Source organism: Scyliorhinus torazame, chromosome 10 (assembly GCF_047496885.1).
Source record: "Scyliorhinus torazame isolate Kashiwa2021f chromosome 10, sScyTor2.1, whole genome shotgun sequence".
Classification (NCBI taxonomy): domain Eukaryota; kingdom Metazoa; phylum Chordata; class Chondrichthyes; order Carcharhiniformes; family Scyliorhinidae; genus Scyliorhinus; species Scyliorhinus torazame.
This window is the reverse complement of record NC_092716.1, coordinates 130,771,776-130,798,379: the sequence shown is the minus strand read 5'-3', so window position 1 is coordinate 130,798,379 and position 26,604 is coordinate 130,771,776. Positions and strand designations below refer to the sequence as shown.

Sequence of the window (26,604 nt, the reverse complement as noted above, 5' to 3'; positions counted from 1 at the left end):
AGGTGGGCATTGTCGAGGTGCTCCACCGCATGTCCAGTCATAGGTGGGCATTGTCGAAGTGCTCCAGCGCATGTCCAGTCATAGGTGGGCATTGTTGAGATGCTCCAGCGCATGTCCAGTCATAGGTGGGCATTGTCGAGGTGCTCCACCGCATGTCCAGTCATAGGTGGGCATTGTCGAGGTGCTCCAGCGCATGTCCAGTCATAGGTGGGCATTGTCGAGGTGCTCCAGAATATGTCCCAGTCACAGATGGGCATTGTCGAGGTGCTCCACCGCATGTCCAGTCATAGGTGGGCATTGTCGAAGTGCTCCAGCGCATGTCCAGTCGCAGGTGGGCATTGTCGAGGTGCTCCACCGCATGTCCAGTCATAGGTGGGCATTGTCGAGGTGCTCCACCGCATGTCCAGTCGCAGGTGGGCATTGTCGAGGTGCTCCACCGCATGTCCAGTCATAGGTGGGCATTGTCGAAGTGCTCCAGCGCATGTCCAGTCGCAGGTGGGCATTCTCGAGGTGCTCCAGCGCATGCCCCAGTCGCAGGAAGGCATTGTCGAGGTGCTCCAGCGCATGTCCAGTGATAGGTGGGCATTGTCGAGGTGCTCCAACGCATGTCCAGTCGCAGGTGGGCATTGTCGAGGTGCTCCAGCGCATGCCCGTCGCAGGTGGGCATTGTCAAGGTGCTCCAGCGTATGTGCCAGTCACAGGTGGGCATTGCCGAGGTGCTCCAGCGCATGTACTCAGTGCACACAAGGCGACATGCGTGCCATCTGTTACGTCTGGACCTGGGGCATCCCAGCGATGGCAGAGAATTCTGCTGCCCGTGCAGCCTGTTGGGCTTGGTCCATGTCAAGTTTTATGCAGTTTGCTGCCTAGGCAAACAGGGCATCTGTGACTTCGCGGAACATTTGTTGGCTGCAGCTTTGAGATACCGCACAAGTCTCTGCTTGAGGCCTTGAATGATCCTGAGGCGTAAAAGATCAGTGCTGCAGTGACCTTAATGGCTACCGGGAACGGGTATCCTCCTGGTCCACATGGTGCCAAGTCTGCAAGAACATGATACAGATGCTGCGCCAACCCCTTGTTGAGGTGGAGCCTCATGTGGCACATGCTGTCCGTCATCTGTTCCAAAGACCAGCTACACCTGTACACCTTGGGCCATCGCCAGCCTCCCCTCTGGGTCCCTCCCTGGCCTGATGGGCGGCCGGGTCCTTCAGGTATGTGGGCGGAGCCCTGCACATGGGCCACCACCTCGATTCTCTGTCGTCGCTGCTGCTGCCACCTTCTCTGGCTGCCTAGCATGACAGCAACACCCCCAGGCAGCTTCCACAGAATCCAAAATATAACCCATCCCATGTAATATCTGTAAGGAATTGGAGAGGGTGAGAGACTGACTGCCAGCAGTGCCTTCCACCCGGGACCCTCCATTCCCCCATTGCTCACCCCCTCCATCCCTCCACCCCCCACATCCCCTGCCATCCAACATGCTCTGACCACACTCCCCCGGCCGCAGCGGGTGCCCCTGGTCACCGGACCCTATACCCTGTACCCCAGACACCCCCACATAACATTAACTGGATAAGGACCTGGTGCCCATCCCAGTACACACACCCACTCTCTGGTGGCGGAAATGTCCCCGGTGCTGGGGCCCAGTTTAGGGTGTCCAGATGTTGGCTGCTGCATCCCTGGTGTTCCTTCCTGCACTGTCCAAACATCACGGTCTGATTGGAGTGCTAGGCCATATCCCCCACGTGCTACATGGCCCGCCTACCCACGGGAATATACCTGGCAGCTGTGAAGTGCTCACTGAACTACGATCGGCAACACCCTATTAGCAACAACCTTGAGCCGTGCGGCCAGGGTCCTCCACAGTCAGTGGGAGTTATGGGTGGTCGGTGGGACAGACAGGCAGGGACTGGGGTTGCCCCCATTATGGGTACTCATGATCCTGGGGCTGGCATAGCGGTCCCATGGGCACTGCGACCCCCCCCCACCCCCCCAGCTCACGCCCCCCCCTCCCCCCCAGTCCTAGGCCGGCCCCCACGGGGGCTCCCTCACCACCCCTCCGAGCACTGGGGCAGCAGCCCCCAGTCTCATTGCCTGTGAGGGAAGATGGCTCCTCACCTCCTCAGATCCCCACAGCAGCCACTGTGCCAGCTTCACGTTTTTGAAAAGGAGTTTTTGAGAAACCCATGTGACCACTGACTAGGCAGGCGGTTAGATCACAGGGAGCTGTTAGATAGGAGGCCGTTCCCGTTAATTGTCTGGAAATAAGCTTTAGGTGGCCAATATTGGTTTCTCGCCACGCCACGGCGGTATCTTGATTTCGCCAACAGTACCAGGCCGGTTAGATCACAAACCGATCCGTTCCTGATTTTGGCCTCTCCCGCAATCTAACGGCCGCATCGCGATCTCGCTCAATCGCGACACATTTTGCCTAGCATCTGTGGAGAGGGTCACAGAATTAACGTTTCAAATCTAATGTGACTCTTCACAGATTGGACTCTAAACGTTAGCTCGATTTCCTCTCTCCACAGACCCTGCCACAGACCCTCCTCAGGCCCTCCACAGACCCTGCCACAGGCCCTGCCACAGACCCTCCACAGACTTTCCACAGACCCTGCCACAGGCCCTGCCACAGACCCTCCACAGACCCTGCCACAGGCCCTGCCACAGACCCTGCCACAGGCCCTGCCACAGACCTTCCACAGACCCTCCACAGGCCCTGCCACAGACCTTCCACAGACCCTGCCACAGACCCTGCCACAGACCCTGCCACAGGCCCTGCCACAGACCCTGCCACAGACCTTCCACAGACCCTGCCACAGACCCTGCCACAGACCCTGCCACAGGCCCTGCCACAGACCTGCCACAGACCCTGCCACAGACCCTGCCACAGACCCTCCACAGACCCTGCCACAGACCCTGCCACAGACCTTCCACAGACCCTGCCACAGGCCCTGCCACAGACCCTCCACAGACCCTGCCACAGGCCCTCCACAGACCCTGCCACAGGCCCTGCCACAGACCTTCCACAGACCCTGCCACAGGCCCTGCCACAGACCTTCCACAGACCCTGCCACAGACCCTGCCACAGACCTTCCACAGACCCTGCCACAGACCCTCCACAGACCCTGCCACAGGCCCTCCACAGACCCTGCCACAGGCCCTGCCACAGACCCTGCCACAGACCTTCCACAGACCCTGCCACAGACCCTGCCACAGATCCTGCCACAGGCCCTGCCACAGACCCTGCCACAGACCCTGCCACAGGCCCTGCCACAGGCCCTGCCACAGACCCTGCCACAGGCCCTCCACAGACCCTGCCACAGGCCCTGCCACAGACCTTCCACAGACCCTGCCACAGACCCTCCACAGACCCTGCCACAGGCCCTGCCACAGACCTTCCACAGACCCTGCCACAGGCCCTGCCACAGACCTTCCACAGACCCTGCCACAGGCCCTGCCACAGACCCTGCCACAGGCCCTGCCACAGACCTTCCACAGGCCCTGCCACAGACCCTGCCACAGGCCCTGCCACAGACCCTGCCACAGGCCCTGCCACAGACCCTGCCACAGGCCCTGCCACAGACCCTGCCACAGGCCCTGCCACAGACCCTCCACAGACCTTGCCACAGGCCCTGCCACAGACCTTCCACAGACCCTCCACAGACCTTCCACAGGCCCTGCCAAAGGCCCTGCCACAGACCTTCCACAGGCCCTGCCACAGACCCTCCACAGGCCCTGCCACAGACCCTCCACAGACCTTCCACAGACCCTCCACAGACCTTCCACAGGCCCTGCCACAGGCCCTGCCACAGACCTTCCACAGGCCCTGCCACAGACCCTCCACAGACCTTCCACAGGCCCTGCCACAGACCCTCCACAGACCTTCCACAGACCCTCCACAGACCTTCCACAGACCCTCCACAGACCTTCCACAGGCCCTGCCACAGACCCTGCCACAGGCCCTGCCACAGACCTTGCCACAGGTCCTGCCACAGACCCTCCACAGACCTTGCCACAGGCCCTGCCACAGACCCTCCACAGACCTTGCCACAGGCCCTGCCACAGACCCTCCACAGACCTTCCACAGACCCTGCCACAGACCCTCCACAGACCCTGCCACAGACCCTGCTACAGACCCTGCCACAGGCCCTGCCACAGACCTGCTACATACCCTGCCACAGAGCCTGCCACAGACCCTGCCACAGACCCTGCCACAGACCTTCCACAGACCCTGCCACAGGCGCTGCCACAGACCCTGCCACAGACCCTGCCACAGACCCTCCACAGACCCTGCCACAGGCCCTGCCACAGACCTTCCACAGACCCTGCCACAGACCTTCCACAGACCCTGCCACAGACCTGCTACATACCCTGCCACAGACCCTGCCACAGACCCTCCACAGACCTTCCACAGACCTTCCACAGACCCTGCCACAGGCCCTGCCACAGACCTTCCACAGGCCCTGCCACAGACCCTCCACAGACCTTCCACAGACCCTGCCACAGACCCTGCCACAGGCCCTGCCACAGACCTTCCACAGACCCTGCCACAGACCCTGCCACAGACCTTCCACAGACCCTCCACAGGCCCTGCCACAGACCCTGCCACAGGCCCTGCCACAGACCCTGCCACAGACCCTGCCACAGACCTTCCACAGACCCTCCACAGGCCCTGCCACAGGCCCTGCCACAGACCTTCCACAGACCCTGCCACAGACCCTCCACAGACCCTGCCACAGACCCTGCCACAGACCCTGCCACAGACCCTGCCACAGACCTTCCACAGACCCTGCCACAGACCCTGCCACAGACCCTGCCACAGACCCTGCCACAGACCTTCCACAGACCCTGCCACAGACCCTCCACAGACCCTGCCACAGACCCTGCCACAGACCTTCCACAGACCCTGCCACAGACCCTCCACAGACCTTCCACAGACCCTCCACAGGCCCTGCCACAGACCCTGCCACAGACCTTCCACAGACCCTGCCACAGACCCTCCACAGGCCCTGCCACAGACCCTGCCACAGACCCTCCACAGGCCCTGCCACAGGCCCTTCCACAGACCCTCCACAGACCTTCCACAGACCCTGCCAGAACCCTTGTGTTTTCCCCACATTTTCTGTTTTTTGTTTCAGATTTCCATCACCTGCAGTACTTTGCTTTTATGTAAGTCTGCATACATGCGGCTTAACTTTACAATACGTCTTAAACGGCAGCATTCAGACCTGACTGATTACTAAAGGGAGTAAGACCATACTGGAGGCGATCGTTGCCACTGGCTTGGAAATAAGAGGATGCAGTCAGTCATGGAACTGGAAAATCAAACGTACAGAAGCTACAGGAGTATCATCAGATGGAGGGGTGTGGAAAGGAAGTAAGGGAAGGAGAAATTTAAAGAAATAGGGTTGGGGTTATGAATATTGTAAAGGTGAGTTAAGAGTTTGACAAAATGGGATGTCAAGGAGTAAAGACTTGGGAGTCATGAGCAGGGAGTACATTAGGACCTAGTCCACTGAGTAAAGAGTTTCTATTATTCATTTATGTATACTGATAAAGACAAGGAATGTAGATAGGGATATCTCAGGCTGGGTGGGCGTGTTCTCTTCTGACAGTGTCACTAGAAATTGAAATGGTCAATGACTGCCTTGTGCCCGAGATCACGGCCGGAATTCTCCGGTTGTTGCGATTCACTTTTCCCGCTCAAACTGCATTCCCGCTAGCGGATTTCGCAGCAGTGTGGGGTGGTTACAATTGGAAAACGCATTGACACGCAGCGGGAGTATAGAATCCCGCTGCCAGCGAACGGCGCGCCGCCCAGAAACACACGGCTGGCACCGGAGAGTCCGGCCATGTGCGAGGTGCAGGGTGAGGGGCTCGCTGAGCAAATGTTATAAATATATTGATTTTTCTAATGGTTCCTGAAGAGTGTGAAAGAAAAAGGTGAATCCAATTGTCCATATACAACACCATCACTGACGTTTGGTCTCTTTCTCCGTGTGTACGAATGGAGAGCCTCGACATAAGGCTGTTGCAGCCTTTCCACCAGCTCGTGGTCTTCAACATTTGGACGGTCTAGGGAAGAAGCAATGCAGTTACCTCAGTTACTGACAGTTGGGTTGGCAGAAAGCAACACTGGGATTTGAGAGATTGAGTCAAGTGCATCCAGCTATAGTGTACAGTCACACAGTGGTGTGTATGTTGTCCCTAGGGTTAAGAATCACCCCAGCACCCTGCCTCCCTCTCTCTCTCTCTTACCTGACCACTGACTGTACCAAGAGGCCATTGCCAGGAGCACTCCAGCTTTGGGTCTAAATCTTAGTCAGTGGGTATTAATGTTCCTCCTCATTAAGTCAGCATTCTCTGTCCTGGGGTTTCTCCTCCCTCCCTCTCCCCTTCCTGAAGGCAGCAAAAAAAAAAACTTGCTTTTCTCTAGAGCCTTTCGCAACCTCCGAATAGCTCAAAGTTGGATGGGAGGGTGAGCTGTGAGGAGGATGCAGAGATCCTTCTGTGTGATTTGGACAAGTTGAGTGAGCAAATGAATGGCAGATGCAGTATAATTTGGATAAATGTGATGTCTTCCACTTTGGTAGCAGAAACAAGAGGGCAGAGTATTATCTGAATGGCCATAAATTAGGAAAGGGCAACGAGACCTGGGTGTCCTTGTGCACCATTCGCTGAAGATAAGCATGCAGGTGCAGCAGGCGGTAAAGAAGGCTAATGGTATGCTGGCCTTCATAGCGAGATGCTTCGAGTATAGAAGCAGGAATGTGTTGCTGCAATTGTACAGGGCCTTGGTGAGGCCACACCTGGAGTATTGTGTGCAGTTTTGGTCTCCTTCTCTGAGGAAGGATGTTCTTGCTCTCGAGGGAGTGCAGCGAAGGTTTACCAGACTGATTCCAGGGATCGCGGGACTGTCGTATGAGGAGAGATTGACGTGGTTGGGGTTGTTCTCTCTGAAGTTCAGAAGAATGAGGGGGGATCTCATAGAGACTTATAAAATTCTAACAGGACTAGACAGGGTAGATGCAGGGAAGATGTTACCAATGATTGGGGTGTCCAGACCAGGGGTCACAGTCTGATGATACAGGTGAAAACATTTAGGACTGAGGTGAGGAGACATTTCTTCCAGAGAGTGGTCGGCATGTGGAATTTGTTACCACAGGAAGTAGTTGAGGCCTGTCAGCGGAATTCTCCGTCGGCGGGATCCTTTGGACCGCCGTCAGCACACCTACACCCACACCCACGGATTTCGCGACAGCGTGGGGTGGTCACAATGGGAAACCTCAATGGCCGGCTGTGGGAAAGGAGAATCCCGCTGCCGGTGGGTGCGCGCCACGCAGGATAACGTGGCTGACCGACCGGAGAATCCCGCCCCGTATGGTTTCAGGAAGCAGTATGATATAGCACTTAGGGCGAAGGGGATCAAAGGATATGGGGGAAAAGCAGGATTAGGCTATTGAGTTGAATGACCAGCCATGGTCATAATGAATGGCGGAGCAGGCTTGAAGGGCCGAATGGCCTCCTCCTGCTCCCATTTTCCATGTTTCTGTGTTAAAGTGTTTTAAAACCAATTAAGTTCTTTTGAAGTGTAGTCACTGTTGGAATATAGGAAACTTGGCAGCCAATTAGTGCACAGCAAGCTCCCACAAACAATTTACCAAGGACCAGATACTCTATTCTAGTGATGTTTTGTTGAGGGACACTGAGGGCACCTTCCTGTTCTTCCTCCAAAATTGCCATGGGATTTTTTGCAACCACTTGAGAGGGCAGATATTTGCTTTAATGTCTTAAAGATGATACTGCTGAGAGTGCAGTCTCCTTGTGTACTGCACTGAAGGGTCAGCCTGGGTCACGTTTCCAAATCTCTGGAGTGGGTCTTGAAAACCCATGTTGCATCTGATCCACGACTGACACCTAACTGAGCAAACTTCTTCCACAGATGTCACCTGCCTTCTACTTGTTTGCGTGAGTCAGAATAATGGAGGGTTGTCAGGCTGTTAGTCTCTGAGTTTCTTCCCAGCACTCACTGTGCAGTGAGCAGGCAGGATCGGAAAATACCGGCTGATTCTTGGCGGGTGTATACTAGCTGCCAGAAAAAAGGCTGCGTTTTGGAAAATTTATTGGACATGAAGTGTGATATGGAATGTCTCCAATCTTTTAATTGCAGCACCGTTTACTTCCAGTATGGTTAAGGCATTTTGAGTCTATGTTCTATAAGGTAGGGCAAATGGGTTTGAACCCATTTTTAGGAGCACAGCAGCTTTTTGGGTCTGTTGGTAAGTAAAGTCACTATAGTCCCAGATGACCTTCAGCTGCTAGAGCTGACCGGCGGTGATTTAACCGGAAAATCACCACACCTCAGGCGAGCAGTAAGGTTGAGAAGGCCAGTACGGGAATTGAAGCTGCTGGCTTTCCTCTGGATCATGAACCAGCTATCCAGCCAACTGAGCTAAACCGGCCAGTTGGTGCACACCATCAGATTCGCAGAGGATGTTTCGGTTTCCTGTACCTTAGATCTTAAGAAAAAGAGTACAAGAAGAGTACTCTTAGTATCACAAGTATCACCTAGTTTTAACTGATTGAAATTCGGCAGTCTGATGAAAATGTGTGAGAGACATATTTGAGTTATTTTCTTGTTTGAATGTCAGAGAATATTGATCTGCAGGCACATGACAGGGTGAATTGTCAACTTGCCACCCAGGCATAAAGTTTAAGTTACAGATTGTTCTGTTGTTATAGAAACCACCTGAATTTAATTTTCATTGATTTTGTTGGATAAATTATGCTATCGGTGCTGAGTCAGACTCAGTGTTTGCACAAGATGAGTGGAAGATTGTACTGTGTACATTTGTATGTCAGTGACATTTGTCAAATTAATATAATCTGCTGCATAATCTCATAGAAACATAGAAAATGGGATCAGGAATAGGCCCTTCGAGCCTGCTCAGCTATTCGTTACGATCATGGCTGATCATCCAACTCAATAGCCTAATTCTGCTTTCCCCCATATCCTTTAATTCCCTTTGTAACAAGTGCTGTATCTAACTGCTTCTTGAAAATGTTCTGGCCTCAACTACTTTCTGTGGTAACGAAGTCCACAGGCTCACCACTGTCTGAGTGAAGACATTTCTCATCTCTGTCCTAAATAATTTACCCCGTATCCCCAGACTGTGACTCCTGTTTCTGGACACACCCGCCATCGAGAACATCCTTCCTGCATCTACCCTGTCTTGTCCTGTTAGAATTTTATAGGTTTGATCTATCATTTAATAATAATAATAATAATCTTTATTGTCACAAGTAGGCTTACACTAACACTGCAATGAAGTTACTGTGAAAAGCCCCTAGTGTTTTGTTATGCTCCTGATGTAATATAAGCTGCTTCCTTGATGTGCACTCTTGACAAACGAAGGTTCAGACTTGGAGATAGCTTTAACACGTTTATTAAACTATTAACAATTCTCCTACTTGGATTCAACGCTACTGTTAATCCTTCTATAGCTACTCAGACTGACGAACCAGTCTGCTACAATCCATGTGGTGGGTGTGATGTGTGTAGCGTGACTGCCCATTGGTCGTGTCCTATCTTACTGACCTATTGGTTGACTGCCTGTGTGTCATGTCTCTGGTGTTCCCTCTAGTGTCTAGCTAGGTGTAGTGTATGTACATACAGTGTACTTTTTGTACTTACAGTGATGTATATCACCACAGTGACCACACTCCGTCACCTGTTCGGGCGCACAGAGGGAGAATTCATATTACCTAACAGCACGTCTTTCGGCACTTGTGGAAGGAAACCGGAGCACCTGGAGGAAACCCACGCAGACACGGGGAGAATGTGCAGAATCCGCGCAGACAGTGACCTGAGCCGGGAATCAAACCTGGGACCCTGGCGTGTGAAGCCACAGTGCTACCCACTATGCTACCGTGCCGCCCATCATTTGTAGCCCACACCTCACTCATCCAAACACATGGGGTGTTGCGCGTGAAGAAATCATGGGCTAAAGATCAAAACAGGGACAGAAGGATCTACTGTGGGCAATCTTTAGTCCAGCAGAACTGGCATTGGCCCATCATTGAGAACGCCAGGAAAAGATAAGTTTTGTCGCAATACATGAACTCCAATGTGGTAAGAAGGGAGCCAGTGTGAAGGGTTTCTTTAATTGACCAGCAGAACAAGAGCCCATACCTGCTGAGAAGAGATTTATGGCGATTAGGAGGGCGTATTCAGCATCATCCAAGTGCAGATCATTCATACCCTTTGAAAACTCAAAGATGGGATTGATAAACTCAAACTGCAGTCCTGAGCAACACAAAGAAAGAGAGAAAGAAAAAACACTGATATTAGAATGGATCTCATTTACAGTCCATCCATTGGCACAGTCCAATGGCTTGTTACACAGACTCCATTATATGATAATTACAGAGAACAAGTCTATCCTCCAGCTCCTTTGTATTCTGGGAGAATCTTTTAAACCCAGCACTTGGTCAGGCTGCTGGGGATGGGATTTCATGTTTCTTCATTCACTAAAAGCCTGATTTATATTGCATTGTTAATTAAAAGCTTCAAAACAATTGCCAGATTTTGAATGATGCACCTCATTTCTTTAATGAATACAGTAAGACAGCACAGAAAGGAATTATCCAATTAGTCCCACTGCCCTACTTACTCCCCAGGTCGCCTTAAGTTTTCCTTTCCAGAATTTATATAATTATCTTTTAAAAGTTAATATTGCATCGTCTTTCACAAGCCATTCAGTGTCTAATTAACTGATTATAATCAATGCTGACATTACATTGGAGAATTTCCTGTCACCGAACAATGATGCATCATGTTGACACTATAAAGAGAGAGAATAAGCCAGAAGATGTGTCACACACCCGCCCTCGCAAAGTCCTCTCTGTTGTAACTGTAATCTGGCAGAAAGGTGATGCCCTGCATTTGTGGGTCGTACCTTCGGGACGTTTCCAGCAGCATGATCTAAACAAAAAACTGGAAAATGAAATCACAAGACTAATACAAATGTTAGGAACATGAGTACATCACAGAATCACAGAAAAGTATCGTGCAGAAAAGGCCGTTCGACCCATCAACTCCCCACCACCGCATGAAAGGCACCTGATCTGCCAATCCTAATCCCATTTGCCAGCACTTGGCCCGTAGCCTCGAATCGCAGGACACGAATGAGGAAAGTGTGATAAACCCAGTGCCAATATGGGTGACAATCTTAGTGTTAAACACATGACACAGGATTCAGTGCCAATCTCAATGTTCCCGTAACAGCCTCCCCAAACAGGCGCCGGAATGTGGCGACTAGGGGCTTTTCACAGTAACTTCATTTGAAGCCTACTTGTGACAATAAGCGATTTTCATTTCATTTCATTTCAATGTTAAACACATGACACAGGATTCAGTGTCAATCTCAGTGCCAATCTCAGTGTTAAACACATGACACAGGATTCAGTGTCAATCTCAGTGCCAATCTCAGTGTTAAACACATGACACAGATTTCAGTGCCAATCTTAGTGTGCTACACCTCTACAAATCATTGGTCAGACTACATTTGGAGTATTGTGTTTAGTTCTGGGCACCTTATTTAAGGAAGGATGTTAAAGCCCTGGAGAGAGTGCAGGGGAGATTTACCAGGAATGAGGAACTTTAGATACAAGGAAAGATTGGAGAAATTGGGCTTGTTCTCCTTGGAGCAGAGAAGATTAAGGGGTGACCTCACTGAGATGTTTAAAATGATGAACAATTTTGACAGGGTAAAGAAGGATATTCTGTTTGCACTGGTTGGTATGTCAGTGACTGGGGGTCACAATTTCATGATGGTCAACAAGAGAGCTAGGAGTGAGATGTGGAGAAACTGCTTTACTCAGAGAGTTGTTGGGGTTTGGCATGTGCTGCCTGGGAGAGTGGTGCAGCTGGATTCCACAGGAGGTTTCAAAAGAGAGCTGGATATATATTTGAAAGTGATGAATTTAGAGGGCTTTGGAGATAGGGCTGGACAATGGGACTAGCTTGGTTGCTCTTTTGGGAGCCGGTGCAGAACGATGGGCCGAATGGCCTCCTATGCTGTAAATAACAACAATATAACAACAACAAAAACAACAATATAATGATTCAGCAACAATCTCAGTGCTAAACACAAGGCAGATTCTCTGTCGGCCGACACCGGAATTGCGAAACGTGATTGGTCGGAGAATCGGTTTTGACGTTGAAATCGTGGCGGGCGCGCGGTTCACACCATATTGCAATTCTCTGGTGCCTCGACAGCAGTGTCAATGTGTTCCACTTGCACGTGCAGTAAACACTGTTTGCATATCATTAGCGGGCCTGACCCAGTATTCTCTGCAGCCTCCGCGATTCTCTGTCTCCACTAGGGGTAGTTCCTGATGGCGAGGTTCACTTGTGCTTTCAAATGTCTGGTGCCGTGACTGCTGAGGGGGTGAGAGGGGGTAAGGAAAGTGTCCAACATCGCCATAAAGTGCTGACAATTGTGCCTCTGACCGGGTTTTTTTGCCAGGGTCGGGGAGAGTAGCGGGGGTGGCCAAGAGGTGGGCTGTGGGGTCGGGGTGGACGGGCATGGAATACCATTGCCGCAGCCAGCAAGGCAGCCATGCAGCCGCGCACCCCACTGACTGCCCGCTGTGATCTTAGGGCCACAGTAGTCTGGGTGTCACCCTGAGACCACCTCACGTGGCCTCAGGCCCCAGCCAACCCATCAACAGGATGGGCGCGCTCCACTACAACCAGTGCCATCTTGTTGTCTGGGATGAGTTGTGTGCGGGGAGTTAAGTGTGTATATGCAGGTGCAGCTTGTCTGCCTCCTGAGTGTCAATCCTGAACCTGGCGAATCTGGCAGAGTTTCTCATTGGAATCGATCGTGTTCCACGTGGCACCAGTGCCAGCCTCCTAACGGTCAGTGAATCGGTCCAGGTGGGCACCAGTTTATCTGTCATAGAGCTGCACTAATCCTGCCCCGGCATCAACACTTAGTCTCAGGAATGGAGATTCCCACTGATTGTGACAGGATTCAGTGCCAATCTCAGTATTAAACACACAACATTGGGCACGATTTAATGGCCGTATTGTGCTTAAGCGAGAGTGCGATGAGGCCATTAAACCGTGGGAGATGCCGGAGTTGAGAACCACACCAGGCGGCGACCTGGTTGCGATCAAATTGACCCGCTCACATTTGCATAACAAGGACCTCGCCAAACGAATAATCACCACGTAAGCCTAAACTGCGTACAATTAATGAGAGCCCTATCTAACCTATCTAACCTATCACCCCTATCTAACAGCTCCCCGTGATCTAACCGCCGTGAAGCTGGCAGAATGGCTGCGGTGGGGATCTGAGCAGGCCAGCAGCCATCTTCACTCACCCGCAAACAGCCCAGGAGGGGGTCAGCCTCGGCCAGGGTGGGCTGCCATCGGGGTGGGTGTCGCAGTGCCCGCAGGTCCTCCATGCCAATCTTTGTACTGTGTGATCCATTCCAAGGGCCAGAGTGTGGGTGTGTTGTAGCCACCTAAAACGGCTGATTCCCGATTAATTTGGTCAAACCCCAATGTAAAATGGTGAACTGAAAAGGCTGATGGGAAAATCAGCCAACAGGGCACAAACGGACAGCTGCAGACAGAACAGTGTATTCGGCTCTGGAGAAGTCGGCCCAGATCGATACCTGCGACCATTAGCAGCACATTAACCCAGCCATCTGCAGTTTAATCGGCTATCCCCGGGAACAATTGCAACAAATTAGCAATTGAAAGCCGATCCAGACCTCTCGGCGCCAGCAGTGGCCGAGACAGAGAAAGGTGAACGACCACCCCTCGATCAAGGAATCGGCCCATTATTGGAGCATATCGAATCCAGTGATTGGGACCAAGTCCAATCACTTGGGACCAGGGTCCAGGTCCGCCCCGAGAGGCGGGAAGCCCCTGGGAACTATAAAGATAGGGGCCAAGTTCAGATCGACCCTTCTTCTCCTACTCGCAACCTCCGAGACCCTTCGACGAAAGAACAAGTAAGTCTTACTCCAGCGATCGCTACCTGATCGGTGTCCCAGACTATCGACCCGTACCAGCCTTTTTGAATCCCGCAGGCCAGACCCAATTCGATAAAGCCATTCGTTTCCCTGACCTGGTGGGCCATCACCAAAGTTAAGTATTGGCCTTTAGTGGTAGGTAATAGTGGTAGGTAGTATTATTGTGTCAGTATTTATTGCTGTATATAATAAATGATCGTTGATTTAACATTTACTAAGCGGTGTGCTGTATTATCAATCATTACTAGAGCTTGGACCACGTGGCGGTATCAGAAAGATACCTGGCGACTCGTGAGCAAAGGTGACAGAATTAGAGCTAATAAAACTAAGGCTAATAAGAGCAACATTTTGGCGACATCCTGACGGGACCCGATCTAGAAGTGGAAAACCACTCCGGGAGAATCCAAGAAATTTGATTTAGAATCCAATTGGAAACAAAAAAACCCACAAGTGTTCAAGCGGTTCTGATTAATAATTCACAATTCGGAAGTGTGTGTATGCATGCAAAACTAACAGGGCTATAAGGTAAAACTGATAGATTTTTGTTGCGTCAAAACTGTCAGAAGTCTGTATTTTCAGAAATTAGCGCAAGCTGTACCCGCATCTACGACACTACCTTAGCCCCCTGTTCCAAATGTAACCGAAGCAAGCAGATAGGAGAGATGGCCATGCAGGCAATGCAACGCCTCATGAGCCCCGAGGAATTTGCGGTCGCAGCGACCAGCAGCAGTAGAGTGGGACAGTGCCCCACTTGGGAAGAGGAAATTCGGAAATACCTCAAGGGCAAAGGATGGCCCATGTGGAATGATTTCTGTAATAATGACGACTCAGGTCCCGGAAGTATAGGGCATACTTGGTGGGAGAACATGAGTGAAATCCACAAAAATAATTTAACAAAAGCTCGCAAGCCGATGGCAATTGTGTCCTGTCTGGCACAATTGCGAGGCACAGAGGAGGTCATCAGGATGCTCCACAAAGAAGTAGAGGGCATACATCGCATGAGTAAAGTCAATGTATGCGAGGTGGAGAAAGAGAAGTTAGAGTTAAGGAGGAAATTGGCAGCAAAGGACGAAGAGGTGGCTGACGCCAAACGCGGTCACCAGTCTTGTCTGGCGCTTTTAAGCAGTTTCCAATCCCAGTACGAAAAGGCCTATCAGGACACGCAGCGTGCAGTCCTGGTAAAGAAAGAGACAGAGAAGCAGGTGGAGACGCTACAGAAGCAATGTAGTGATCTCAAGGCAGCCTTGAGAGCGCTCCACGCTGCAGCCACGGAACAAAGGCAGAGTACCATAGACCATGCGAAGTACCGGAAGCAAATTGCAGACCTGCAATCACTGCTTTCTGTCCAAAAGGGATTCCAAGAAACCTTTGGGGAAAGTTTAGAACAGGAAGACGGCCCTGATTGGGAAGAATTGCAGGAAACAGCGCAGAGATATGTTCAGGGAACATGTGCGCAGGGAAAGCCCCAAAGGAGAAAAGCACCCCCACCCCCCGCACAACAGGTAGTTCAGGCTCCCATGAACCCTGTAACAACCCACCGCACAGCCACATCAGACGAGGCGGAATTCCTATATTCCACCCCCTCACAGTGACCCAATTACGGGACGCGTGTGCGAAAATCACACCGCTCCTCCCCGCTTCAGACCCACACCATTTCTTTGCCACCGTCAAACATCAGGCGACCATGTACGGCCTGGATGAGAGAGAGCATGTAAAGCTCATGGTTCTAAGTTTAGACCCATCGGTAGCAGCAGCCCTTCCCGACCCACAGAACGTAGGAGGAGGCACCCTTGCAGAAATGCATACCGCGATCCTGGATGCGATCGGGTATAACCGGGGTGACCCTGTAGATGGCCTAAATAAGTGCAGGCAGAAGAAGTCTGAACACCCCACAGCGTTCGCAGGACGCTTGTGGATTCACTTTGAAGCCGTTTTTGGAAGCGTAGACCGTGCCCATTTGTCCCCAGACAATATGGCCAAATGGACCCGCACCCTTATCTCCCATGCCACAGAAGCAGGACAGAATGCCTGTAGTAGTTATGATCCCTCGGAGGAGGCTCATAACGAGAAGTGTGTGGTTAAAAGATTGTCCTGCGTTTGGGAGCATTCTGTTCACAATCGACCCGCCGCTAAAACCACAGAGGAAAAGCAAGCCGCCGCAGACATGCAGGCAGTAAAAGCCACACCTCACAACCCCGCCTGGGTAAATGAGGGAAAGAACAGCCCCCCAACAAAGCCGCAAGAATGCTACAATTGCGGACAGTTGGGACATTTTGCCAAAGAATGCAATGCCCCTAAAAAGCCACCGAGAGCCCAACAGACAGGCACTCTGAGTAAGAAAAAGGCAGAGCCCATACATAGCATTAGCGCCCGTTCGGATCAGACGGACTTGACCGGAACGGACTGACGGTGTACAGGCTCCCTCAGTTGGGTCTGCGATAGCCTTTGGGATAGGTCAGGACGACCCGTAGTCGCAGCGAAAATTCGGGGACAGCCTATCGAGTTTCTTTGGGACACAGGAGGGTCCCACACCACCTTAAATTCCTCCACCCTTTGTCAGGACACGTGGCCCACTACAGCCACTATCACCCTCAGCGGCTTTACAGGCCACTCACAGCAGGGACACATCACAGCCCCTGTACCCATCCAAATAGGAAACATTACCACAAAACACCCCATAGTTTTAGTCGACCTGCCCCACACAGCAGAACACATTCTGGGAATCGACTTTATTAATTCCCACCACCTATCTTTCGATCCAGTCAACCAGTGTGTCTGGAAGATGGAAAAATCCGCTAGAGCCCCCGCAACGCTCAACATAGGGGACTACATGAACAAAATTAGCGCAGTAGGCGAGTTTTGGTTCAACCCCACCACACTCAGCACGGACCGACAGGTTAGGGCAGTCCTGCAAAAGAACAGGGCAGCATTCGTGACCCACAAGCACGACTGTAGACGGATGACTGCCTCCGTACAAATAACAGGACCGGACCCTAGACCCCAAAAGCAGTAAGGATTCCCCCAAAAAGCAGAGGGAGAAATCCTAAAGGTTATAGAGAGCTTATTAGAGCAGGGCGTACTAAGATCGGTAACCTCAACTAATAATGCCCCGATTTGGCCAGTAAGGAAGCCCGACGGATCATGGCGCTTGACCATTGATTATCGGGAACTCAATAAAGTCACCCCCGCAGCAGCCCCCACCGTAGCAACAAGTCCCGAGACCATGCTCAAACAGGGACTCCATGCCCGATATTTCACGGTTTCGGACGTCAGTAATGGATTCTGGTCTATTCCATTGGCAAAGGCGTGCCAGTATAAATTTGCCTTCACTTTCAGAGCACAGCAGTACACGTGGACATGCCTGCCACAAGGCTTCCACAACTCCCCCTCCATTTTCCACCGACAGCTGGCAAATGGACTAGCAAAATTTTCTCGCCCCGAATGCCTGGTACAGTATGTAGACCATCTACTACTGCAGACAGACCCTAAGGAAGAGCACATTGAGCTTCTGTCCGAACTCCTGGAATTGTTACAGTCAATTGGATGTAAAGTAAACCCCAAAAAGGCCCAGATATTGGAAGAAAAAGTGGTATATTTGGGTACTATTATCACACACGGCAAATGCGAGATCGAGCACAAAAGAATCGACTCGATCGCTAAATTGCCCCTTCCCCAGAACGTTTCAGCCCTCCGGTCGTTTTTAGGACTGGTTGGCTACTGTCGAAACCACATCGACGGTTTCGCCAGCAAGGCAGCGCCCCTCTCAGGCCTCCTAAAGAAAGGAACCCCCTGGGAGTGGCTTCCGCAGCATACGGATGCTGTGGAATCATTAAAATAGGCACTCATAGCTGCCCCCACACTACAAGTTCCAGACCCGCTTTCCCCTTACGCCATAGAGGTAGCGACCACAGACCGCACCCTTTCAGCCGTACTCCTGCAGGAACGGCACGACCAGCTAAGACCCGTGGCTTATGCCTCCCGGATTTTAGATGCTGTGGAGCAGGGATTTTCAGCCTGTGAGAGGCACCTGCTCGCAGTTTTCTGGGCAGTCCAGTACTTTTCCTATATCACCGGACTGAACCCCATCACCATCTTGACCGAACACACCCCCACCCAACTTTTACTGGACGGACGACTTAAAGACGGTACCGTCAGCTAAATCAGCGCTGCTAGGTGGACCCTTCTCTTGCCAGGACGGGACATCACAGTAAAACGGACAAAGACCCACACCTACTTAGCGGACAATTTACAGTACCCCGGAACCCCCCATGAGTGGGAAATCATCTCTCCCCACCACAACCCAGGCCCCTTTATAGCTAAAACACCCCCCAGAAAATTAGCAAATCCATCTCAGAGCCCCCCTCACCCGGACACATGTGACCCCATTAAGATTTATGTGGATGGATCTTCCACAGTCTTAGATGAGCAACGCATAACAGGTTGCGGGATTTATGTGGAGGACGTGCAGGGACGCGCCCTCGAGGAGATAGCATTAAAACTCCCTGGACACGTAGGCGCACAGGCAGCAGAGCTTGCGGCCATCGCGTACATTGTAGGGCACCCAGATTCCTTCCCCAGCCCAGCAGACATATACTCAGACAGCCTATATGTCTGCAACAGCCTCACAGAATTTCTGCCCCTGTGGGAAACAAGAGGATTTGTTTCCGCGGATGGGAAACCCCTCCCCTCAGCCCCATTACTCCGCCATATTCTACAAAAAGCCCAGGACAAGACTTTTGGCATTATAAAAGTCCGCAGCCACCATCGTTCCTCCCCCCCTGGAAATGTAAAAGCCGACGCACTGGCTAAGGCAGGATCCAGGCATGGGTATTTTTGGAAGCCCCCCGCAAGCGCGCCAGTGAGTGCGCCAGTGAGTGCAGTTCAGGTCACGCAGACTAGGATCGAAGATCTAGTAGAGGCCCAGAAGCAGGATAGCGCTCTCACTGAGATCGTGAAAGGGAAGCTTCCAGCCTCCTACGAGAGGTTCAGAAATACGCTGACCACACATGACGGTGTGGTGTTAAAGGCCACCCTTTATGTAGTTCCTGAGCAGGATAGGAACCAATTAATCTGTTTATTCCCTGATGGTCATGGACACCAGGGAATCGATCCCTAGGTGTGCCCCCACATCAGAGGTGGAGGCAGCCTGCTGCCTACCATGTCCCATGGCCCTCGTGCCTCTGGCAGGTGTCGTCTCGGGGCTCTGGGGTCGAAGGGCCCCAGTGCACCTGCTGACGGCACATGCCCACCGTGCCGCACTGTACCAGGTGCTGGCTGCGAGACGCGCCGTTGTCAGGGGGATGGAACACAGGGGAGCTGTAGGACGGCTCCTTGTCGATACCCAGCGGCCCCTCCTCCTGGTCGGTGCCCATAGGGCCCTGGGGTTCACATAGGGACGGAGGGGCAGCTGGATTGAGCCCTGGTTGCCCCGAGTCATCTGGCTCCGCAAGTCTTGGCGGCTCCACAGTGTCTGCAGCATGGTGCCGACGTCTTCGGAGATGCTCCTCATTGACTGGGACAAACTCTGGAGTGCCTCAGCGATGTCCACCTGAGACGGCGACAAGCTCTGGAGTGCCTCAGCAATGCCCACCTGAGACTGTGACATGCCCTGCAGCACCTCATCAAGGTCCACTTGGTACTGGGTGACATCCCCCAGCGACTGGGACATGTCGAACCGCTCAGCCATGGCACTGACTGCTCCGTGCCTTGGACACCTCCACTCATTCTGCTGATGGCATGCACCAGACTCTCCACTGCGGCTGGCCCTCGAGCAGTGTTGGCCTCGGTGCCACGCATTGCAACATCATCTCCTGTACCCATAGCCTCTGGCATTTCTCCATTCAGCTATGGACCTGCTGGAGTGTGGCTGACATTCCCATCTGAATATCACAGCCGCTCCCTATAGTCTGCATCAGCTCCAGGTAAACCTGTACCAGAGGCTTGGCATCAGCCTGGGGCCCAGCTGGATCCTGGGATTGTGTAGACCTCTGACTGCTGTCTCCCCTAGATGTTCCTGCCCCCAGCTGATGTACATCTGCAACTGTGTGATGCTCACCAGAATGCGCCCCAGAAACCCATCGACAGAGACCTGTCTAAACCGGGCAGCATGGTAGCACAATGGTTCGCACAGTTGCTTTACAGCTCCAGGGACCCAGGTTTGATTCCCGGCTTGGGTCACTGTCTGTGCAGAGTGTGGTAAACACCACTAGTAACAGTGCATGTATTACGGTACTGCCTGTGTATTACAGGTACAACAGTAAATCCCCACCTGCTAGCTCCTCCCAGCAGGCAGCGTATAAAAGTGTAAGCTCTCCTGCGCTGCTCCCATTCTGGTTCCAGCTGCGGGAGGCACAACATCTTGTTCAATAAAGCCTAGATTGTTTCACCCTTCTCGTCTCGGGGTAATTGACGGTACATCAATTTATTACACAAGATTTTAAAAGATGAACATCTTAAGCCTGATCGCCTGCAGCTGAGCCCTCACGCAGCCAACGCCACGTCCGCCTTCGAGCACTGGCTAGCCTGCTTTGAAGGCTACCTCAGAGCAGCCACTGAAAAACTCTCGGACCCACAGAAGCTCCAGGTCCTCTACTCACGGGTGAGCCCTGAAATTTTCCCCCTCATCCGGGATGCGCCTACCTACGCAGAAGCGATGACGCTCCTGAAGGGACATTACGTTAAGTCGGTGAATCAAGTGTACGCCAGGCACCTCCTGGCCACGAGACGGCAACTCCCGGGGGAGACTCTGGACGATTTCTTGCAGGCCCTACAGATTCTCGGTAAGAACTGTGACTGCCAGGCAGTTTCGGCAATCCAACACACCGAACGTTTAATCAATGACGCTTATGTTACGGGCATGAAGTCTACGTACGTTCGCCAGCGATTATTGGAAGGGGGTACGCTCGATCTTGCGGAGACTAGGCAGCTTGCCAACTCACTAGAAGTGGCCTCCCGTAATCTGGAGGCCTACATCCCCGACCGCGCGGCACCCTCGTGGGCATCGTGGGCCCCAACAGCTGCCGACTCCAGCTCACCGCAGGCCTGTGCCGCGCGGCAGCCAACCAACTCCGGGGGGCCCAATTGTTATTTTTGTGGCCAGAGCAAACATCCCAGGCAGCGCTGCCCGGCGCGGAGCGCGACCTGCAACGGGTGTGCAAAGAAGGGCCACTTTGTTTCCATTTGCCAGGCCCGGTCGGTCGCTGCTGTTTCCAGGCCCGGCATTACTACACCCCCCACGTGTGATCCAGGGGCGCCGCCATCTTCTCCACCACAAGCCACGTGAGGCCCGTGGGCGCCGTCATCTTTGATGCCGCCCGCCATGTGCACCCCATGGGCGCCGCCATCTTCGGCGCCATTTTGGACCGCGCCTCAGGGCCCCTGCTCGTCTGGTCGTTCGCTGCCTGCTGATACCTCCGCCACTGCTGATCAGCCCGGGACCTCCCAGCACCTTCCGCAGCTCGCCTCCATCACCCTGGATCAGTCTCGGCCCCGCAACCTCGCGACTGCTACGACAACGGTGAAGATCAACGGGCATGAGACGGCCTGCCTCTTTGACTTTGGGAGAACAGAGAGTTTCATCCACCCTGCTACTGTAAGGCGCTGCTCCCTCCCGGTACTCCCCGTCACCCAGAAAATCTCCCCAGCCTCCGGATCCCATTCCGTTGAAATCCGGGGGTACTGTATCGCGACCCTCACCATTCAGGGCGTAGAGTTCAGCAACTTCATGCTCTACATCCTCCCCCATCTCTGCGCTGCCCTGTTACTAGGCCTTGGTTTCCAATGCCACCTCCAAAACCATACTTTGAAATTCGGCCGACCCCTGCCCCCCTCACCGTCTGCGGCCTCACGACCCTTAAGGTCGATCCACCTTCCCTGTTTGCGAACCTCACCCCGGACTGCAAACCCGTCGCCACTTGGAGCAGACGGTACAGTGCCCAGGACAGAACCTTCATCGGGTCGGAGGTCCAACGGCTTCTGCGGGAGAGGATCATTGAGGCCAGCAACAGCCCCTGGGGAGCTCAAGTGGTGGTAGTGAAGACTGGGGAGAAGCACAGGATGGTCATTGACTACAGTCAGACCATCAACCGGTACACGCAGCTCGACGCGTACCCGCTCCCATGCATATCTGACATGGTCAATCAGATTGCGCAGTAGCAAGCCTTCTCCAAAGTTGACTTGAAGTCCGCCTACCACCAGCTCCCCATCCGCCCGGAGGACCGCCAATACACTGCGTTCGAAGCAGATGGCCGCCTCTATCACTTCCTTAGAGTTCCCTCCGACGTCACCAATGGGGTCTCGGTCTTCCAGCGAGAGATGGACCGAATGGTTGACCAGTATGGGCTGTGGGCCACCTTCCTGTACCTAGATAACGTCACCATCTGCGGCCACGATCAGCAGGACCACGACGCAAACCTCCAAAAATTCCTCCATACAGACAAACTCCTTAACCTCACCTACAATAAGGAGAAATGCGTTTTCCGCACCAACCGCTTAGCCATCCTTGGCTATGTTGTGGAAAATGGAGTCCTAGGGCCCGATCCCGCCGCATGCGCCCCCTCCTGGAACTCCCCCTCCCCCACTGCCCCAAGGCCCTGAAACGATGCCTGGGGTTTTTCTCGTATTACGCCCACTGGGTCCCTAACTATGCGGACAAGGCCCGCCCACTTATCAAGTCCACAGTTTTTCCGCTGATGGCTGAGGCCTGCCGGACCTTCAACCACATCAAGGCAGACATCGCCAAGGCCACGATGCACGCGGTCAACGAGACTCTCCCCTTTCAGGTGGAGAGCGATGCATCGGACGTGGCTCTGGCCGCCACCCTCAACCAGGCGGGCAGACCCGTGGCTTTCTTTTCCCACACCCTCCATGCCTCCGAAATCCGGCACTCCTCTGTCGAAAAGGAGGCCCAAGCCATTGTGGAAGCTGTGCGACATTGGAGGCATTACCTGGCCGGCAGGAGATTCACTCTCCTCACTGACCAACGGTCGGTTGCTTTCATGTTTAATAATACACAGCGGGCTTGAGGTGGAGGATCGAGCTCTCCACCTATAACTATGAAATATTGTATCGCCCGGGGAAGCTCAATGAACCCCCTGATGCCCTGTCCCACGGTACATGTGCCAGCGCACAGGTAGACTGACTCCGGGCTCTCCACTATGACCTCTGCCACCCGGTTCTTCCATTTTGTCAAGGCCCGCAACCTGCCCTACTCCATTGAGGAGGTCAGGACCGTCACCAGAGACTGCCAGGTCTGCGCGGAGTGCAAGCCGCACTTCTACCGGCCAGATCAAGCGCACCTGGTGAAGGCCTCCCACCCCTTTGAGTGCCTCAGCATGGACTTCAAAGGGCCCCTCCACTCCACCGACCGCAACGTGTACTTCCTCAACGAAATTGATGAGTACTCCCAGTTGCCATCCCGTGCCCTGACATGACGTCTGCCATGGTCATCAAAGCCATGCACAGCATCTTCACTCTGTTCAGTTTCCCCACCTACATCCACAGTGATCGGGGATCCTCTTTCATGAGTGATGAGCTGCGCCAGTTCCTGCTCAGCAAAGGCATCGCCTCGAGCAGGATGACCAGCTACAACCCTCGGGGAAACGGGCAGGTGGAGTGGGAAAACAGGACGGTCTGGAAGGTTGTCCTGCTGGCCTTTCGGTCTATAAATCTCCCGGTCTCCAGCTGGCAGGAGGCCCTCCCCGACGCGCTCCACTCCATCCAATCGCTGCTCTGCACCGCCACAAATGAGACCCCTCACGAATGTGTCATTGCATTCCCCACCTCTGGGGTCTCGCTCCCAACATGGCTGACAGTTCCTGGGCCCGTCCTCTTCCGGAAACATGTGCGGGGCCATAAATCGGATCCCTCGGTTGAGAAAGTCCACCTCTTCCATGCAAACCCGCAGTACACCTACGTGGGACACCCCGACGGGCAACAGGACACAGTCTCCCTCCGGGACCTGGCACCCGCTGGGTCCCCACCCACGACCCCCGACCTGACACTGCCCCCCCCCAGGTTGCCTCATTCACCCCTGTGCCACTCCCCCTCCCCCCAGCAAACCTCACCGCAGCCCCCGCCCCAGGAGGATCCGTCCTCCCACTGGATCCACTCAGGGGTGACGAAGACGAGGACAACACGCTCCCGGAGTCACAGGTGACCAAGACGGCGCCCACATCACCACCAGGGCTGAGACGATCGCAGAGGAGGGTCAGAGCCCCCGACAGACTCAATCTGTAATGTTTTTCTTCACCCCCGCCGGACTCTTTTTTAAACAGGGGTGAATGTGGTAAACACCATCAGTAACATTGCATGTATTACGGTACTGCCACTGTATTACAGGTTCAACAGTAAATCCCCGCGTGCTGGCTCCTCCCAGCAGGCGGCGTATAAAAGTGTCTGCTCCCATTCTGGTTCCAGCTGCAGGAGGCACAACATCTTGTGCAATAAAGCCTCGATTGTCCCACCATTCTCGTCTCGTGGTAATTGACAGTACATCACAGAGTCTGCACGTTCTCCCCGTGTGTGCGTGGGTTTCCTCCGGGTGCTCCGGTTTCCTCCCACAGTCCAAAGACGTGCAGGTTAGATGGATTGGCCATGATAAATTGCCCTAAGTGTCCAAAAATGTTAAGTGGGGTTACTGAGATACGGGGATAAGGTGCAGGCGTGGGCTTAAGTAGGATGCTCTTTCCAAGGGCTGGTGCAGACTCGATGGGCCGAATGGGCTCCTACTGAACTGTAAATTCTATGGCCGGGATTCTCCGACCCCCCGTCGGGTCGGAGAATCTCCGGGGGCGGCGTGAATCCCGCCCCGCCGCTCCGACGCCGGCTGCCGTATTCTCCGGCGCGGTTTTCAGGTGGGGGCAGGGCTTCGCCAGTCGGGGGTTGTAGGCAGCATTTCTCCGGGCCCTGATGGGCCGAGCGGCTGTCAGTTTCTGGCCAGTCCCGCCAGTGTGAAATGGACATTGTCCCACAGGGCGGGACTTGGCTGGTCGGCCGTCTAGTGGAGTCCTCGGGGGGACGCAGAGGGATCCGGCCCCGGTGGGGGCTCCACGGTGGCCTGGCCCGTGATCGGGGCCTACCGATCTGCAGGCGGGCCTGTACCGTGGGGGCACACCTTCCTTCAGCGCCGGCCTCTGTAGGGCTCCACCATGGCCGGCGTGGAGAAGAACCCCCTGCGCATGCGCAGGAACACGCCGGCCGGTCTGCGCATGTGCGGAACCACACCGGCGGTTCTGCGTATGCACCAACTCGCGCCGGCATCCGGTGCTGGCGTATACCCCGGAAGTGCGGAGGAATCCGCAACTTCCGGTTGGCCCGACGCCAGAGTGGTTCGTGCTGTTCTTGGCTCCGGCAATTGCGGGAGAATCCCGTCCAAAGATTCTATGACTACTTTCACCCACCGAGATGTGTGTATCTGCGCTGGTGGAGAGTGGGCATGACATCTGTGCTGCGACTATTATGGTGGCATCCTCGGAGCTGTCCTCCGAGATGTTCACTGGGAGACATGGCGGTGGGGGCACCCCTGACCCCGTGTGAGCCGGCACCGTCGGCTGCACGTCCTGCGGAAGAATGGACATGATGCCAGTGAGAGGGATGGGTCAGTCTGTATGGCATTAACAACTTACAGTTGGAGGTCACCTGGGTGGGGGCGGTTGATCCTCACCTCTGCACTGTTTGCTGACCTCTATGTTGGTCACTGCTCTGTCCTCGGCCATTCCACAACCTCTAGGGCAGGTTCCTCATCGGGGTGAGTACTCTGATATTCTCCCGTGGGTTATGGGCCAACTTCTCCTGCGCGGGCCCAGCTTGTTAGCCGCACACATGGTTACTCGCAGGGGAGGGAGCTTGGAGAAATGGGCCTTCTGGGGGGAGGAGGGGAGAGTACGGGGTAGGGGGGGTAGTATGAAGGCAGGCAGCGTGCTGTCGTGGTTCGGTGCAAACTCACCCGAGCAGCCCGCTGGAGGTTGTTGACCTTCCTGTGACACTGGGTGCCGGTCCTGGTTACCAAAGCATGGGCTGGTCTCCGTGGCAGCATGGCTGCGAGCAGATTGGCTGTGCAGGAGCGGTTTAAGTGCTGCTATCACTGGTTAGCAGGGGGCTGGCAAGTGGGCAAATTAACCGGTGAACAGTGATTTGCTGCGTGAATCCCGTGGGGCCTCGTTAAGTGGGCCAATTAACGTTTTATAACAGAGACCGCCTCGCTGGGCCGAATGTCGGGGAGCTCGCGGCAATTCCTGGTCGCTACCACACTTCGAAATGGTTTGGTTAAATCGTGCCCATTGTGTCCGAATTCAGTGTCAATCTCAGTATTAACGCATGGTATTGTGACAGGATTCAGTGTCAATCTCAGTATTAAGCACATGGCATTGTGACAGGATTCAGTGTCAATCTCAGTATTAAGCACATGGCATTGTGACAGGATTCAATGTCGATCTCAGTGTTAACACATGGCATTGTGATAGGATTCAGTGTCAATCTCAGTATTAACACATGGCATTGTGACAGGATTCATTGACAATCTCAGTATTAAGCACATGTTATTGTGACAGG

The 26,604-nt window shown here is 53.6% G+C and overlaps 1 protein-coding gene across 9 annotated transcripts in view; it reads right to left on the bottom strand.

Annotated features, from left to right (window-relative positions):
• nr1h3 (nuclear receptor subfamily 1, group H, member 3) overlaps positions 1 to 26,604 on the bottom strand; it is a 376,600-nt gene that overhangs the window by 4,153 nt on the left and 345,843 nt on the right. For all 9 annotated transcript variants that reach the window (XM_072518739.1, XM_072518740.1, XM_072518743.1 and 6 more), the window contains 3 exons: positions 10,888 to 10,987; positions 10,196 to 10,309; positions 5,984 to 6,078 (listed from right to left, as the gene is read on the bottom strand). In XM_072518739.1, coding sequence (XP_072374840.1) covers positions 5,984 to 6,078; positions 10,196 to 10,309; positions 10,888 to 10,987 — 309 coding nt within the window. The remainder of the gene's footprint in view (positions 1 to 5,983; positions 6,079 to 10,195; positions 10,310 to 10,887; positions 10,988 to 26,604) is intronic.